Raw genomic sequence first — 17,562 nt, 5'->3', positions numbered from 1 at the left:
ATGTGGGCACATCCAAGCAGCATGATTCCACATCAGATGCATTGACTAAGGGCGGGGGCTCTCAGTAGGGGTGACACAAGGCAAGGTAAGGAGTGCATGCCTGTCCCAGTCCCAGGTCAGTGCAGTGACAGGTATGTGAAATGCTTCCAAATCCTCGCGCCAGTACACGGATCAATCCAAGTACAACAGGGGCTCAGCCCATGCTATCCTGACCCATCTGCTCAGGCTTCTAAATGTCACAGTCTTACTCTTGTTCCCATGGTGCCAGCCTCTGGGATATAAGCTATATGGGGCTCAAGCCAATCATTTTGTCTTTTTTCTTGTCTTTTTTCACTCTGTTTTCCATTTTTCTTTTCCAACCAGCTTTCAACTGGCTCCTGGGGACCCTTTACACACTGCATAATTATAGCAGTATGATTCCATTTTAATTCTCATGGCAGTATCTTATAGAATCATGGGATCTGCAGTTTGGGAAGTAGCGTGTAATTCTCAGCTAGGATTCTCTAGTGACTCACTAAATTACAAATCCTAGGATTCCACATCACGCAGGCATTCCTGTTAAAGTGTAATGAGAGTGCTATAACTGTGAAGTTTGAAAGGGCCCCTGCTGAACACTGGGCATTCTTAGTTCATGCTGAGCTGGTGGGGTGAGGTTTACTATTCTATTTGTTGTATGTTTGGATTTTAAAAAACGTTTTGTTATTGGTATGCTTGAAATTCTTGAGCATGCTAATACATCAATGATACCGGTTTCATTCCAGTTATATTTAGTTTATTCCAAATGTGATTTGAAACAGTAAAAGAGTGCTGCAGTATACAGGGACTTGGCTGTTGATATGTCATGAGTGTGTTGTAACTTCTTTACCAACTTAATGGTCTAAATCTTTCACTGGCCAGCTGAACTCCCAGCTGCAAAGTGAATATTGGAAGAATAGGTGAGGATAGAAAAGGATTAAAAGTACTCTATGCACTCTAGCAAAATTAAAAATATTAAGCTTTCTATAATCTCTTGAAATGTTCTCTTTTTGTTTTTATTTCATTTCTGATAAACAACAACAGCCTTACAGAGCACGGAATGACCCACTGAACACTGTATATTTCTACACATTTCTGTGTGTCTGGAAAGCACAGTTTACTGCCATGTGCACAGTGTTTGCAAAAATAAATGCTGATGGCTGTTACAATGTACAGCCTGGGTGAAGCAGCAGTTTTTTATAGTGCCAGTAACATTTTATATTTGCAAACCCATCAAAACTGTAAGTGAAGAAGCAGAATCATAAGAGGCTTGACAGAGCTATAAAACTTCTTACAAAAGAACCCCAAACAACACTCCTATTTATGGAGACTAAGGCAGGGGGAAAATGGGAAGGGAAAAGAATATAAAACCAGAACACACTAGTAAATATCTAAGGTAAATGTAACTAGAGCAGATTCTAAGATGTCTAAAACAATAGTGACTAATAGCACATACTGGGCTGGTGAAGGCATATATTTGGTTCCATCTTAGCATGGTTAACAAATGGGGAACCAACCTTAGGAGCACCCTCTCTAGAGGAAATTCCTTTCTTACTTAATTGTGGTTAAGTGATTCATGGGTGTTGCTGTTAATTGGGAGAATTGCTAATAAGATGTGTGTGGATTCCACATATGCATGAAGTTGTTGTTGCTATTGTTGTTGTTGTTGTTGTTGTCGTCGTTGTTGTTGTTGTTGTTGTTGTGTGTCTTCAAGCAATTTCTGATTTATGACATCCCTAAGATGGTTATCATGGGATTTTTCTTGGCAAAATCTGTTCAGTGTGAGCTTGTCCACGTTTTCCTTTCAGGATGTGAGGGTATGACTTGCCCAAGGTCACCCAGTAGGTTTCCATGGTCAAGCGGGAACTCAAACCCTGGTCTCCAAGAGTTTTAGTCCAACCTTCAAACCACTACATCACCCTGGCTCTATACATGATACAGCTAATGCAATTTTACAATACCCGTCTATGTTTCATCTGAGCTGTAAAGTGACCAACGGACACATATGCCTTCCTGTGTTTCATCCCATCGCTCACAGCCTAGGAATAAGTATTTAGATTCCAGTTAATTTGCCTGACTTTCAAGACTTCTTTTGGTCAGAGCAGGGAATATGTGGCCCTCTAGATGCTGTTGGACTGCATCTCTATGATTCCTTAGCACTGCCTATGATGACAAGAGCTGTTGGGAATTCTAGTCCAACAGACCACATATTCCCACCCATGTGCTATATATACACGAATAAATTTTATTATTAATCATAAGTAGGCTATTAAAATCTGGTTCATGATACCAATCATGATTTCTCATACATAACTGGGAGACAGCATGGTTTAGTAATTTGAAGTATTGGACCAGGACTCGAGAAGATCAGAGACCAGTAATGGAAACCCACTGGGTGACCTTGGGCAAATTGCCGCCTTTCAGACTCCTTAGAATACATCCCTTAAATCAGGATCTGAGTGTGAAATTGAGATGCAAATCTTCACTCATTTCATCAGTGCAGGAAAGAATGAGTAAGTTCAATTATTTTCTCCATACAGGCTGAGAGTTTGCACAATTTTTGATGGATTTTCTTTTCTTTTCTTTTTTTCTTTTGGGGACTGTGTGAAAAAAAATGCATTTTGTACAAAATATGTGTTGCTGATAACCCCATCATAGCTTCTCCCTTTTTTAAAAAAAAATGAAAATGGGAAAAAAAATTTGGTCCTTTACCTCTTACTTAGAGGGAAAAAAATCTCACTGAGGTTGACATTTCCCACCAGTGGGCTTTCTTATCAAGATGATAAAATTGCAAACATTATTTACATCCCTAGTGTGAGGCCTTGATTAAGCCAGCCTTTATTACTCAAGCATCTATTACAAAACAAACCGTAAGCATATTCAGGGCTGAACCCTTCCGTTGCAAAAATTGTCAAGAACCTGTAAGAATATTTCACAAAAATTCCCTGGAGACAACACAACCACACAGTCACCATGGCTTTTACCATCAGCCACTGGATTGCGTCCCTTGATTACTCCCTGTTTTTATTTCTGCACATGTATCATATCTCTTCTTGCTTTAATTACCCCACAGGGTTTAATGAGGAAAATGTTGCAAGAAGTGCCACGCCCATCCTGCTTCTGTTTAGGGGAGATAAGTGGTACTTAACTGTGCAGCACAACCATTAACTGGCAGGCTCCATTGGTAATTTCTGGGAGATATTCATTATAATATCAAACCATGCTGTGAAATTTCATTTCCTTGATTTTAGTTGTATGAAAAATAATAGTTGGGGGAGGGTTGTGGTATTTTCTAAGATACGCCTGCTTTTCTGTCTGTAGTTACAAATCTCATAGCACTTGTAGCACTATGCATCTGTTTTGAGCTTTTCTGTAAAGCACATCAAGCAGTGAGAGCCAGTATAGTAGTTGGAGCATTGGACTAAAACTCTGGAGAAAAAGCTTCAATTCCCCACTCAGCCATGAAATCCCACTAGGTTTCTTTGGGTGAGGCACAGATTCTCAGCCCCAGAAAACTCCATGATAAGTTCATCTTAGGATCACCATAAGTCAGCAACTATTTGAAGGCACACAACAACAAACATCTGGCAACATATCATTGATGCATGTTGCAGCCTCTGGTTTAGCATTCATCCTTCAACCTTCCATTTTGGAAGCAAAATGCCATATTAACACTTGCTTGAGACAGACTGTTTCCCTGTCACATACTCACCTATGGAGCACTGTCCTCATTTTCTGAAAGAGAAGGTAAGGGCCTCAGATGGCAACAGTACAGTCTCTTCTCATTTTGGGCCAGCTGCTTTGTTCCCTATCAGGAGGAAGAGAAGAAGGAGTTGGTGGTGGCGATGAGAGAATGCCGTTTGATGGCCTTAATATATACCAGATCTTTGAGTGGCTTGCATGAAGCATCTATATGTATGGTCAAAAAAAGAAAGAAAGAAAAAGTCAAACCATGCTTACAACACTGTGAGACTGCCTTTAATAGCTGCTGGTCTTCTCCCTTAGTGTGCACTGAAGGAAAGGGCCTTCCCAAAGCAAAAGTGCTTTGATCATACTCTGTACTGCACACATAATAGGAATTTTCAGGTGACTTTATCTGCCATGCTGAAAGACATCCCTTTTACTCAGTCCTTCCTTTCAACTTTTCAAACAGGCTGAAGGTTTTGTTTGCTGCAGAAAGATTTGACTTTCATCTCACTCTTGATTATCCTGAACCTGAGCGTGAGTTGCACCACTCCCCCTCCACAATCTGACTACATAAGCTTTTCCTTTTATTTTCAGTGCATAAAAGACCTATGTTTGCTGTTGCTTAACCAGTCCCTGAAGTTGCCGTCCCTGAAACTGCTTGTGGAAAGCAGAGATCAAGATCTTCACTTTCTGGCACTAGAGCAGATAACAGCTCTTTCGAAGGTATGAGGAGTTGAATTAACCATCCTTCCTTGTTTCAGGTGATAAATTAGCTCTTTTATCTTCATGTAGGAAGCCAGGCTTCTTGAGCGTGTTATCATTATTATGACTTTCCTAAGCTTTTGTGTGTGTAATCTGCAGGACCATAGGGCTAGGCAGTTCTTTTTCTATGCTCAAGGTGATTAAAACTAATAATCTTTTAAAGAAATTATTATTTTGTGTTATCTGTCTAACTGCTTGTTTAGTCTAATAACAAAAGACCTTTTGTATTGGCGTCATGCTTCAGTTGTTCTTTTTCGTTTACACATTAGCCATTAATGCAATATAACCTAGAATCCATTTAACCTGGGAAATGTGTGCCACAGTTTTGACTCTAGGGGTTCCCTGTGTATATGGAGAAACTGTTTGATTAATGTTAATTAAATTACTGATGTCCAGAGTGACAGTTTTGACATTGTAAAATGTGATTATTCCTCTTTTTCCTTTTTTTAAGGCTTAGCTTATTATCAGGTTTAAAAACTGGATTGTGTATTTGACTCTTGCTGAATTATTTACCTTACTCATGTTTTAAAGCTGGAACTGGTTGGGACATTTGGTATGCCCCTCCAAAAACACCTTGTAGTTTCAAACGTGCTCTCTCTCCCTCTCTTTCACCACTGTCCACACTCTCACCACTTCTCTTTCTGTCATCACATAGATGATTTTGACAGCGTTTTTACACTCCACCACAAAAATATGCCATGAAAATGGCAGAAGCACTGTGCAGACAGTGATGGATTGAGGGGGCGCAGTATGCTCCACCCCATCACAAGGAAGTTGTCCACCCCTTCTCTAAACATATTGTTAACATGTAGGATAGTACAGTGCGCCCACCCCATATGTGGGCTTGCCATCTCCAGGCTCAAGCTCATGCGGACGACAATCCCTGAGATTAAAATTGTGTGCGCGCCCATAACAAACAACAAGACTTGAGGTCCCGCATTTTTCCCATACGTGGAGGAGTCCAGAACAAATCCTCCACATATACAAAGGGTCCACTTTCCAGGTAATTAAATATTACCAGATCCCTTCTGATCTTGAAAGCTAAGCAGGGGCAGCCCTAGTTAGTACTTGAATGGGAGACTGCCTATGAATAACAGATGCTGTAGTCTATGTTTCAGAGGAAGAACTGGCAAAACCACCTCTGAGTATTCCTTGCTTAAGAAAACCCTGTGAAATTCATGGGGTTGCCATAAGTCAACAGGCAACTCGAAGGACCATGCACCCACACAATGATTATGAGCAACCATTTTTGTAATATCCCTGATATGCATGCCCCCGACAAGAAATAGCAGGAGAGAGAAGGGAATTGGGATGTAATGAGCACTGCTTTCTGTTTCATTCTTAAGAAGCAGACATGGCTTTCCAACACTGCAGTGAATAAAGAGAGTGGATAGTATCCAAACGGAAAAGATGGGTAGAATATTCCCACCAAGACAGTAGAAGTTTGAATATACTGGTTTAATTGTTTGCATAACTTACAGCTATATTATGTGACTACAGAATATATTCTTACAGTGTGTTTTTGTTTTGTTTTTCTGCTTTATTTGTTCATTGGAGTTGGCCTGTTTTTGTGTTTAACCATTGTTCTTTTGCTTGCCAAATTCAGTTGCTATTTACATTAAGCAGGAGATTCATAAGTAGCATCTGGAAAGCCAAATCAGAGCCTATTGATTTCCTTGACACAGAGATAGTGCAGCTCAAAACCATGGCTGTGCAAGAGGAAATGCAGAGCTCGCTTGCTGATCCAATGTATTATTTAGCCATTTGTATGATGCTGACAGCTTTATGGATGTTTACATTTAAAAGGATGATGCTTGGAAGCGCTGATACTAGGAATTCAGCTGCTTTTGTTTGCAATAAAAGAAACAGCTTCTTTTGCAAGCATCTCCAAAATTGCAGGACCCTTGTGTTGATGTTCCAAAAACTACCGCAAACTGCCAATTCCATCTTTCCTCCCCATCAGAAAATAACTAGGCCTTTTCCAGAAATGAATACTGTGCATGAATAATTGAAATTAAGTTAGTGTTGCCTGTTTAATTGGTTTGTTTGTTACAGTAGGATATAATGTTATCTTTTAAGGTGGTTTTAATGGTAGTTTCAATCATCAGGCAATATTTAAGATTAACAATGTGTCTTTGAGTAATGCTCTACTTTCCAAATAATACATTTCACTGTGCAAACAAGTAGTACTTGGCTAATCTGTAGGGACCATGGCCAAAATTGCTACGTTCAGAAAGTCTATTTAAATGTTTGTCCTGCTCTTCCATATATTTGGAAGTGGTTCCGGTCCTACCTCTCGGGCAGGTCCCAGAGGGTGCTGATCGAGGACAGTAGCTCCAGAAAGAGGGAGCTCCTTTGTGGAGTCCCTCAGGGAGCTATTTTGTCCCCAATGTTGTTTAACATCTATATGAAGCCGCTGGGTGAGATCATACGGAGTTATGGTGCTGGGTGCTATCAGTACGCTGATGACACCCAAATCTATTTCTCCATGTCTCGTTCGTTGGCCTCGAATTCTAATGGCATCTCTTCTCTCAATGAATGTCTTCGGGCGGTAATGGGCTGGATGAAGAAAAACAGATTGAAGCTGAATCCGAACAAGACGGAGGTGCTCACAGTAGCGGCCCCGAAACCAAGAATTGGGTTGCAACCACCAGTCCTGGATGGGGTCACACTCTCCTCTAGTGACTGTGTTCGCAGTCTGGGGGTGCTCCTTGACTCGTCGCTCCTGATGATAGATCAGGTGAATGCGACGGTCAGGAGCGCCTGTTATCAGCTTCGGCTGATACGCCAGCTGCGCCCTTTTCTGGAAGTAAGGGATCTCGAGACAGTTGTGCACGCGCTGGTAACCTCACGCCTTGACTTCTGTAATGCGCTCTACATGGGGCTACCCTTGTGCCTGGTTCGGAAACTACAGCTGGTTCAAAACATGGCAGCCAGGCTTGTGTCAGGAACATTCAGAAGGGACCATATCACTCCAGTTTTGAGGTCCCTCCACTGGCTGCCTATTGGTTTCCGGGCCCAGTACAAGGTGTTGGTTATTACCTTTAAAGCCCTAAATGGCTTGGGTCCAAGCTATCTCAGAGACCGCCTCCTCCCATACAATCCTCCCCGCGCTCTCCGGTCCTCTGGGAGGAACTTGTTGCAGCCTCAAAAATCGAGGCTTGCGGCGACCTCCCGGAGGGCTTTCTCTGTTGTCGCCCCCAGGCTCTGGAACGGCCTGCCGGATGAGATCCGTCAATTAACATCTTTGGACAGCTTCAAAAAGGCTGTCAAGACGGATCTCTTCAGGCAGGCCTTCCCAGATTGAAATATCCCGGCCTCAGGATCTCAGGATTTCCCCCCTCCTCAGTAATGTCTCCAAAGCCCCTTTTCTTTAGAATTGAAGTTGCAGTGGTTTATTGGTTGGTATTATTTTGTTTAATTTATTGTTATTTAACTAGTTATTGTGGTTTTAAATTAGATATGTTGTTTAATAACTTTTTAAGGGGGGAGGGAAATATATTGTTCTTATGCTGTATGTTATTTTAATGTTGTAAACCGCCCGGATTGGTTCGCCACAGGGCGGTATATAAATAAAAATTTATTATTATATTATTATTATTATTATTATATTTTTAAGCATTTTATTCGAGAAAGCAAACAAGACTGAAACTCTAAACATAAAAAAATTACATCAAAATAACAGCATTGTCAAAATATCAGCAATTTATTTAATAGTATCAGTTGAGCTGGCGTGCTGTAGTAGTTTGAGTGTTAGACTATGACACTGGAGACCAGGGTTCAAATCCTTGCTTTTTCATTTTTAAAATAATATGATTGTTTAATTCTTTTAATTCCATTGTTCAATATATATATATATATACACACACACACACACACACACACACACACACACATACATATATATATTTTGAAGGCCACTTGAATTCCATCTTGGGCAAAAGATGGGATATAAGTTCAGTAAGTAAATGAATATTAAAATAGTGATAATCTGCTCCTTGTCAGTGGTGCAAATGTGGGTACGTAAAGAGATTGTGAATGCACATAGAAAAATACCAGAGAAGTATGCATGGTTGCAATTACTATGGCTTAGCCCCATGAACAGCACACAGAGTGCCCACTGCAGCAGCAAGCAGTGTGTGTTGGTGCCCAGCCAAGCTATGGAAATTGGGAAATATTTGTGGCTATAATCTTTCTTAACAGTTTGATGCAAAAGGCTCACACGGAGATAAATCTCACCCTGACTTGAAAAAGGAAGGCTTATGAACAAAAGCATTATGGAAAATAACCAAATACAATTTCCCCAAAGAAAGAAATGGCATGAAGTAGTTTGCTCAGGAAACATTATTCATGTAGAAGGAAAAGAATTATATTTGAGGACTGTGTAATTGTTATTTTAGCTTATTAACATAGAAGCAGTACAAGAAATCCACATGACTAACCTAATTTTCATTTTCCAAATATACTCCTTTATATTTATAAATTTGATTGGAAAACAAACCAACTGTGTCAAACATAACCTTCAATACTCTAGCAATGAATATAAACTACTATGTGAAGTGCCCTATTCCCAGCAATGGTTTTTATGTTAGCCTGAGATGAAAACAGTCTTGAATTTAAAAAATATATATTTGATAGCTTTTGTGTAGACATGACATTTTATGGAAGGGATAAAAGTTGGTGATGTCTGTAAGAGATATTATGTGATAAAATATTAGGCATGATCCAGCCTCCCTTCATTTATCCTGTGTCTACTGACCCAGCACGCAAGGTATTTCTGCTGTTCTATCTGTCAGCATCTCTCAAAGAACAGTTGCATTTGCCTAACAGCATGAACAAATGGCCAACTTGATTCATTTTTAAAAAAGAAAATTGGTTTAACTACATCAGTTTGTTGAAAGATCTGACTCTGCAGGTGACAAAGCTGGCACCTTAATATCTGATTTACAGCATTGTGACAGCTCTGTGTGATACTGCTGTTGTTGTGTGACTTCAAGTGATTTCCAATTTATGATGATCCTTATGTGAACCATGGGGTTTTGGGGGCTGAGACTGTGTGACTTGCCCACAGTCACCCAATGGGTTTCCATGGCTGAGTGGGGAATCAAATCATGGTCTCCAGGGTCATGGTTCAACACTCAAACCACTACACCCAGCTGGTTCTCTATGTGTGATATACAAAAGTCTACATTCATTGTCATGCTAGCTCCCATCTACTAGTGTAATAGCACTTTCTTCCTCTTCCACCACAGTCTTCTGCATTTTCCATCAAAAACCTATTACAGAGTGTTCTCCATCCCTACAAATTATATTCTGATTTTCCCAGTGCCAGTGTGGTGTGATGGTTTGAGAGCTGGACTGGGACACTGGGCGGTCAGGGTTTGGATCCTGACTGAGCTATGGAAACCCACTGGGTGACCTTGGGTAAGTCACACTGTCAGCCTGAGGATGGCAGTGATAAGCTCCCTCTGAAGAAACTTGCCAAGAAAATCTGCTAATATCAATCAGATCATGAAGAAGCTTATAAACTCAGATGGGGAAAATTGGTGAACAGTAAAACATTTGGCCCTTTGTATCCATGGAGGATCCATTCCAGACTCCCCCCCCCCCCCAGTAAGAAAAAAAAACGGGACTTAAAGTCCAGTTGTCCCCAGTGGTGGTGGCACGTGGCGCCATTGAGCACTCTCTGACACTGAACTTTGGCAACGCCATGTGGAGAATGGGATAAGGCTCCCCCTTGCTGGTGCAAAGTTAAGCTTGGCCCAATTTGACAGGCTGACCACCAGCTGCTGCTTGGCCTTGTCGAAAGTGGGCTGGAAGCCTCCCTCATCCACCAGATAGGACAGTGGGAGGTGGAGGTGACTGGGCACAGCAAGTTGAGTCGCAGCTTCTGCCCATGGAACTCTTGCTGGGCTGGGGTGGCAGAGTGGAGCAGTGGCAGTTTGATGGTGACCACCAGCTTGCGGACACTGGGCTGGATACTGAGTCCCAGTTCTGCTGGTAGTCCTAGAGATCTGCATAGGAGCAGTGGTGGAGGGTCCAGCACAGGGTGATAGTGGCGGGAGGCAGCAATGAAGAGGGCAGCCTGGTTTGGCACTCCAGCTCTGGGGGCCAGGCTCCACCATTGAGAACAATGAGACTTGCTGTCTGTGGATGCTTATATCCGCAGAGGGCAAGCCTGTGGATGGCAGAGGCCCACTGTAGAATATGAATTAGGTTAACTCCAGTCAATCTCACCTGGGATATATTGAAATATTAATTGATTGTTGTTTGCTGTTGTGTGCCTTCAAGTAATTTTTGACTTATGGCAATCCTAAGGCCATGAGGTCGTCTTGACATGTTTTGTTCAGAGGAGGTTTGCCATTGCCTTCCTCTGAGGCTGAGTAAGTGACTTGCCCAAGGTCACCCAGTGGGTTTAATCTGTATTTATTTACTGAATCTATATCCCACCTTTTTCTCAAGATGGGATTCAAGGTGGCTTTCAATAATTTTTAAAGAAGCTACAATATTAAAAAGCTAACTAGCTAAAACAGCAGGGAAGATCTATGACAACATGATCATGAACCGGGGGGGGGGGGGGAGGATCAGTTACGCTTATTGAAGCTATGGTTCAAATACTGAAATTATTACTCGGTTCATAGCTTCAGCACTGTGTTCTACACCTCTCAGGGCAACACTGAAGAAGAGATCAGAGTTTTCCACTTCCACTTTAGATTGAATACAGTTAGAATACAGTGGACCTAGAAGTAGAACAGGCACACCCTGGGGACAGAGGATACACTGTCCATACAAATCTCCTATCCTTATTTGTAGACTGTTCCTAAGTGGATCTTCATCTGAATTGACACTATAGCTAATAGCATTATTGGGAGAATAGGCTGTGTACATTTTATTTTATGTGCTAATGTGTAAATGTAATGTTAGGCAACTGAGTTTTTAATGCAAGGACAGTCCTTTAACAACTGAACAATGGACTTAAAAACTCATTTAAAACAATCCTCCGCTTTCATTGTTTAACTGGATTATCTTTTCTTCAGCTCATTGTGGTAATGACTGTTTGCCTTGATAAATCTATACAGTCGTACCTAAGGTCAATGTATCTTCCTACTGGAAAATTTAAAATGTTTTAGTAGAATTGCTTAAGACCTTTGTCACACAAGTAGGGGAAGGCTTTGTGATTATTAATGTTCTAAAATCTTGAGAGATGCACTAAAGGTTTGAGCTTTATTTTGTGTTCTGTAGAGACCGACTTCTGTTGCTGCTTTCTTCTTAAAGGGTTACTTGATTATTTTTCCTTAGGAGGGGGTTGATCAAATAAGAGCCAGACTACACAGTGCATTCACCACAGGAGAGCAACCTGGCTCTGCCTGCTGGCCATCTTTCAGGTTGCCCTGCCAACAGGTGGAAAGAAAAATGAAGATGACTGCAATTTCTCTCCCTTCTCCCACCCCCAGACATAGAGGGGAGAAAGAGAAGCAGTCTCTCACTGCTTAACCCTTTCCCTGGCAGTTAATTTTAACCAAAGTTTGCAATAGTTCCAATTTTTAAAATCAAAGCTCCCAGAATCCCGGAAATGCTATGGCATTTTCCAAGTTCTGATTTTATCCCAGGAGTTGTAAAGAGAATGAAAAGAGATGACTAGTGAATGAGGCAAAGGAGGGTAACAGTGGTTTCCATAATCCCTCCCCATTGGACTAATCGGCATTGTAGACTACGTACAACCATCTGGAGGGCCACAATTGCCCCACCGCTGCACTAAGAGGCAAGCAGAGATTGACAAGGAACTGTCCAGCTCTTCCCTGCATATTTAACCATGAGTATCTGGAGCTTTCTCTGTCATGGGACAGGGAGCTTTGCCAATTGTAAGACAGTAGAATGTGAGACTGTGACTTACATAATGTGTGCCTGTTGAATCCTGGTTTTCACGCATAGGAGCATTGATCCAGTTTGGGTCGCCTTCTTTATGCTTTTTACTAGAAGTAAAATCAGCTTTTCATGTTTTGTTAGGGATTTCATAGACTCATAGAGTTGGAAGAAACCACAAGGGCCATCCAGTCCAACCCCCTGCCATGCTGCCCCCCCCCCCAAAAAGAATAAATGTCATAACCTATCTATTCGTTTTCTTAAATTTTGGAGGGAGGTACCTAGTTAGCATTTGTGTATTCCTCAAAAATGGAAAATTTTGTCCTCTCCACCTCTCCTGGACCACTTGCATATTTTTGAGGGAAGGAAAGTTGATGATGCAAAGGTGTTACCTAGGCTGCAGATCTGAGTGAAAAGAGGTATTGGCAAAAAATGAATGAAATGACCACGTTGGAATTCTGTACAATGAAAAGGAAAGGGTTATGATGAGACATTTTGCAGTTTCATGTTTAGAAGTACAATCAGCATGTTTCATTAACCCAACAGACTCCTTTTTTCTTAACATCCACAGGAATATGTAGTTTTGTTCAGATGTTTGAAAGGAATTTAGAATAGATTATGGTGTGTCCTATTCTGTGCCTGTTACTTAATAAGCAGGTTCACTGGATCTTGGAGCCAATTTGCTGCCTTTGGGCCCCTAATTTGAACCTGAATGACCATTTAGGTTTAAAATTACATTCAATGATCACCAGCCATTTTTAGTAGAAAGATTTAATCAAGGTGCTCAGAGTGTGATGAGAAACATACAGTAGCTGATTTTGGTTTATTTTGAGATAGTGGTTATCACACATAGCACCAAACAAGGATAGGCAAGGGCTGAAAGCACATGCACAGCTGTTCATCGTACCCCCAGGTTTCATCAGCCGTTTCTATTGTGCTTTCATATCTAACACTGCTGTAATAGTTGAATTGGGTTAAATTATCCATTAGCATACTGTATATATTCGTGTATAAGTCGACCTCATGTACAAGTCAAGGGCAGGTTTTGGGGGCAAAAATCATGGATTTTGATATTGCCCGTGGAAAAGTCGAGGGTCAAACTCCAGGGCATGTAACAGAGGATCTAAATGGAGGGGGGGACACCGCTTCACTCCCTTCTTCTCCCTCTCTGGACCTCTCCCAAGGGTCACAGTCTGCACATGCAAAATGTGGACACAAAACTCCAGTTTCCCTCTCTTCCCCACAACCTTCCCCAAGGCTGATGGCTTGCAAAAAAGGAGACACAGACCTCCGATTTCTCTCCTTTCCCCACAATGTTCCCCAACGTTGATGGCATGCAAAAAAGCTAACCATAGCTGTAGGACCACACGTGTGAGCCACATGGCCTAAATTCAAAGTCCTGTGCAAGGAATAGGTGCAGTGTCCGCATTACAGGATGGATAGCAGTCGTGGCTCCATCCTGTGTAATCCTGTAGTTTGATGGCTATTGATTGATTGATTGATTGGTTAATTTTCTAGTGGAGGTAGATGTCCCTAGCAGAGAGTGCTAATGATGGTCAAACAAGAAACCACAAGATTCCTTAATTAAAGTGGTATCAAACTGCCGATGCAGTGCTGATACACCTCTGGTCTCTGAAAGTATAATCTATTCCTTCCCAGTAAGCTGAGGAGAAGAAGAGGAGGGTGGGGGAGAAAAGCACAGGTGGGGAATAGAAGGAGTGGTTTTCCCTGCTTTTCTCTCTTGTCTATTGACTGCCATCCTCAGCCTTGCTTACTTCCAACATGTGGCTTCTGTAATACAGCCCAAGGACAGAAAAGAAGCTGCCATCCCTCTGTCTGTGCAGACACATTGTAATAGGACAAGTCATAATTCTAAACCAAGTTATTTTCACTGTTGAGTCATTGTGTGCTGGTGGTGCATTTTTCACCACCATAGGAGGGTGCAGGACATTTTCTTTCCCACTGATTATTCATCCGGCTGTAGGAGCCAACAGAGTACAGAATGTTGCCACATGCTGAGGAGTGGCAATATATTATTCCCTCCTCCCTTAATGCCATCAATATACTAGGTGAGCAGTCATTAATCTTATCAACCACAGCCCTATAATTAGTGTTTCATCTCCTGGAGTCGCGTTTGTGGAAGCAGAAGGTGTGTACAGCACTTTAGAATGTGGGTTGGCTTTTAGGTATGTTTTTAATGGCCTATTTATTAGTTTTTATCAGGAGGCTGAATGTGTGAAGTGTTTTGTGTTATTAAAACTGCATAGTATTCCACCAGAGTGCCTTGTGAAATGAGCTAGCACTTAAGATATAAAAGAATGCACATTTCAGAACATGTCTGCCTTGTTTTCAGTTTACCATACTAGTAAATTCTGGTCAAATTCTAGCAATAGGAATAAGGTCTGCAAATCACATCTCATGGAAATTTGCCATGGTTGTACTCAAAGCAACTGGCTCTCAGTGAAGTCAGTTTGACTGATCTGAAGGGGACAGTAAATTGTGCATTGCAGCCTAATGAGCCATTCTGCTGGCAGAGAAATTCATGGGTTTGGACTTCATTGCCTCCTTACTGGGGGAAGAGGATTAGTAGTATTAATATGGGCTCGATGACTGGTAATCCAAGATTCTTCTCAATAGGGTTTCCCAATATCAATAAATATGTTTTTGAGTGTGTGTTTTAAAAGTTTCAAAATATAATTTCCATCTTTAGCTGCATCCAGATGTTTCCTTATGTGAGTGGAAGGGTTGTGCTCATTCACTGAACGAACTGAAATTAAACTAAAGTGTGCTGCTGAAAGAATAGCGGGAAGTGATTTGTATCCAATTTCTCAATCAAAGGCTATCACCCAAAACACCTCTCTGTTCCAGAAGATTCTTCAGAGGAGATTTTAAGGAGACATGGGTGGGGGGCAAGCTCACAAATACTGGTTCCCCTTACTTTCGGTAATGCCCTATGGACTCTTTCAAGCAGGAGGCTTACCGTGAGTAAATCGCCATGACGTCGTCAGAAATTGTCAAAGAAGTATGATCGGCGTTCAGACCCAGAGCACTTCTCCCATCAGTAAATCATCATGGAGGAGTTGAAGTGTGCTTCGCCCATTAACAACGTGTCCTTGGAGCTGCCATTTGGTAATAACAGGATCTTCCATTATTGCCAAATGTCAGCTCCATCAGATTTACTGATGGGAGAAGCAAGCCCCGACACTATGGCTGTGCTCTGTAGTTTTTGCATCCATTTCATGCATTGTTTTCAGTTAAAAAATTATTGATCAATATGCATGCCACCGAACTGATCTATTTTCTATCATCGCTTGAACATAGGCAGGTTAACTAAAAATGTCTGTGTACTATGTTTTTATTCAGTTTTATTAAGAAGAAAGTATCACTCCACTCCTGTATTCTGGTCATTTTTGGTGGTGGTAGTGATGATGATGATGATGATGATGATGATGATGATGATGATGATGATGGCCATTGTTTTCCTGTTTTTAACTCTGTAAATGTTTTTTAACAAAATGTTTTTTTTTAATACTGGCAATACAGTCATACAAAGTATTCATAGCTTTACATTATTCACCCCTGTAGATTGATGACTCCAACTGTGACTCTGAATTTCTTTCCCTGCTCCTGGATGAGAAACTGATGGTGAAGTGCATCTCCACTGTCTACTATCCTCACCTGGTTAACCATTTGCTGGCTAAGCAAGAGGAGGGATGCTGGAATGTTGAAGAAATAGCAAAACAATTGCAAGACACAGGCTTCACTGCAGAGGCAGGTTCACTCCTGATGGCTTGTAAAGGGACCCATTCTGCACTCCAAACCTTTAGTGCTGCCCTCAGTGCTGTTAAGCACTGGATTTAAATGGCAGAGCATGTCAAGTTACCCTTGGTGCCTGAACTATATACTGCTGCCGCCCTGGTTTCCAGTGGATATCTTTCAGGAGACATTTTATGACAGGATATTCTTTAATTTAATCACTGTTACTTGGTGTTACCTAAAATCCTAACAACATGCATACTAAAATACTTCCTTGTAGTGCCTCCCCATCCTGTCAGTAGCACTTGCCATATGGGGATGGCATAGCTGACTTCAGAAGGTCACGTTCAATGTAACCCATGAATGATGTTCTGACAAAGAAATATTTTGCAGATTGCATGTTGCTTGAGCAGTGATGATACTCCAAACCTTCATCTCCAATGTAGAAATATTCATATAATTGAAAGAAGAGGGGCAGAAGACTAATAAAATCCCTTCAAAAGGAAATGTTTGAGAGGTGCATTTAAAGATTTGTGTCAGACTATTTGGAAGTTACTTTGTCAATTAAATTACCTTGCTTCAATTAATTAAAGTATTTCCTTTAAACCAACTGGAGCTTTTGTTTTGAGGCTGTTTTTCCCTGAAAAATCAAAACTTATTCTATTTTATGGAAGTCTAGATTTGCGCCATGGCTGCTCTGTGTGATGTATTTACAGAGCAGGTAACTGAACAATTTCTGCTTTCTTTAGAGAAAAATACATTCCTTGATTTTCTGTGGGAGTAATAAAAGGCCTGCTTTTGTTGATAGGACGGGGGAGGGGGGCATCCTTTCAACTTATTCATATTAGCTCCATCCACTGCCCAGTATTGAGACTGTTAAGCTGTTCAAGGGAAACTGAGTTAAATTCTCGGGGGAGTTGAAGCCATGAATGTTGTGGTGTAATAGCTGCTTGAAAATGCAAGTGTTTGCAAAAATGCCTTTGGTATCTCAGTTGGGTTGTTGCTGAAGGTGGCTTTGGATGGTGACAGTTTCTTTTTATTGATGCCTTTTTAATAGTGTGTTTCACCTGTTGAAAATGTTTACATAATATTTATTACTGACTTTTTACCACTGTTAACCATCCTAAGTGCCACTCCTGGTAATGAGTAGCAACTATACGAAGGGTAGTGGTTGACAAAATAAGCACACAACTTGAATAGAAGAAAAAGGGCACAGTTTTTATTGGTTACAGTGGTAGAAGCTTGGCTTGCATGGGATTGAATCCCGGCATTGGCTGGCTCACCTGCTAACAGATGATCACTGGCAACCCAGTCTACATGTTGGGACCAACCTAGAGTAGGATGTCTTGTGGTTGCTATATGAAACCTCTGACACCTGGATGTGAGGTTAACCCCCACCACTAAGCTGAGCATGACCCTGTCACCTTTACCACCCAGAGTCCCATAAGGGGGTCTCCTAGCTAGATATGATAAGCACAG

General features: G+C 41.3%; 1 protein-coding gene across 1 annotated transcript in view; it reads left to right on the top strand.

Annotated features, from left to right (window-relative positions):
* The window catches only part of NBAS (NBAS subunit of NRZ tethering complex), a 254,362-nt gene extending 237,669 nt beyond the window's left edge, over nt 1-16,693 (top strand). Inside the window, 2 exon segments of the mRNA XM_042464384.1 lie at nt 4,297-4,425; nt 15,913-16,693. Coding sequence (XP_042320318.1) covers nt 4,297-4,425; nt 15,913-16,188 — 405 coding nt within the window. The 3' untranslated portion in view covers nt 16,189-16,693.
* The last annotated feature ends 869 nt before the right edge of the window (nt 16,694-17,562 follow it).

The sequence above is a fragment of the Sceloporus undulatus genome, chromosome 1 (genome assembly GCF_019175285.1).
Source record: "Sceloporus undulatus isolate JIND9_A2432 ecotype Alabama chromosome 1, SceUnd_v1.1, whole genome shotgun sequence".
NCBI lineage: Eukaryota > Metazoa > Chordata > Lepidosauria > Squamata > Phrynosomatidae > Sceloporus > Sceloporus undulatus.
The sequence above is the reverse complement of the archived record's forward strand: the minus strand, read 5'-3'. Positions and strand labels throughout refer to the sequence as shown.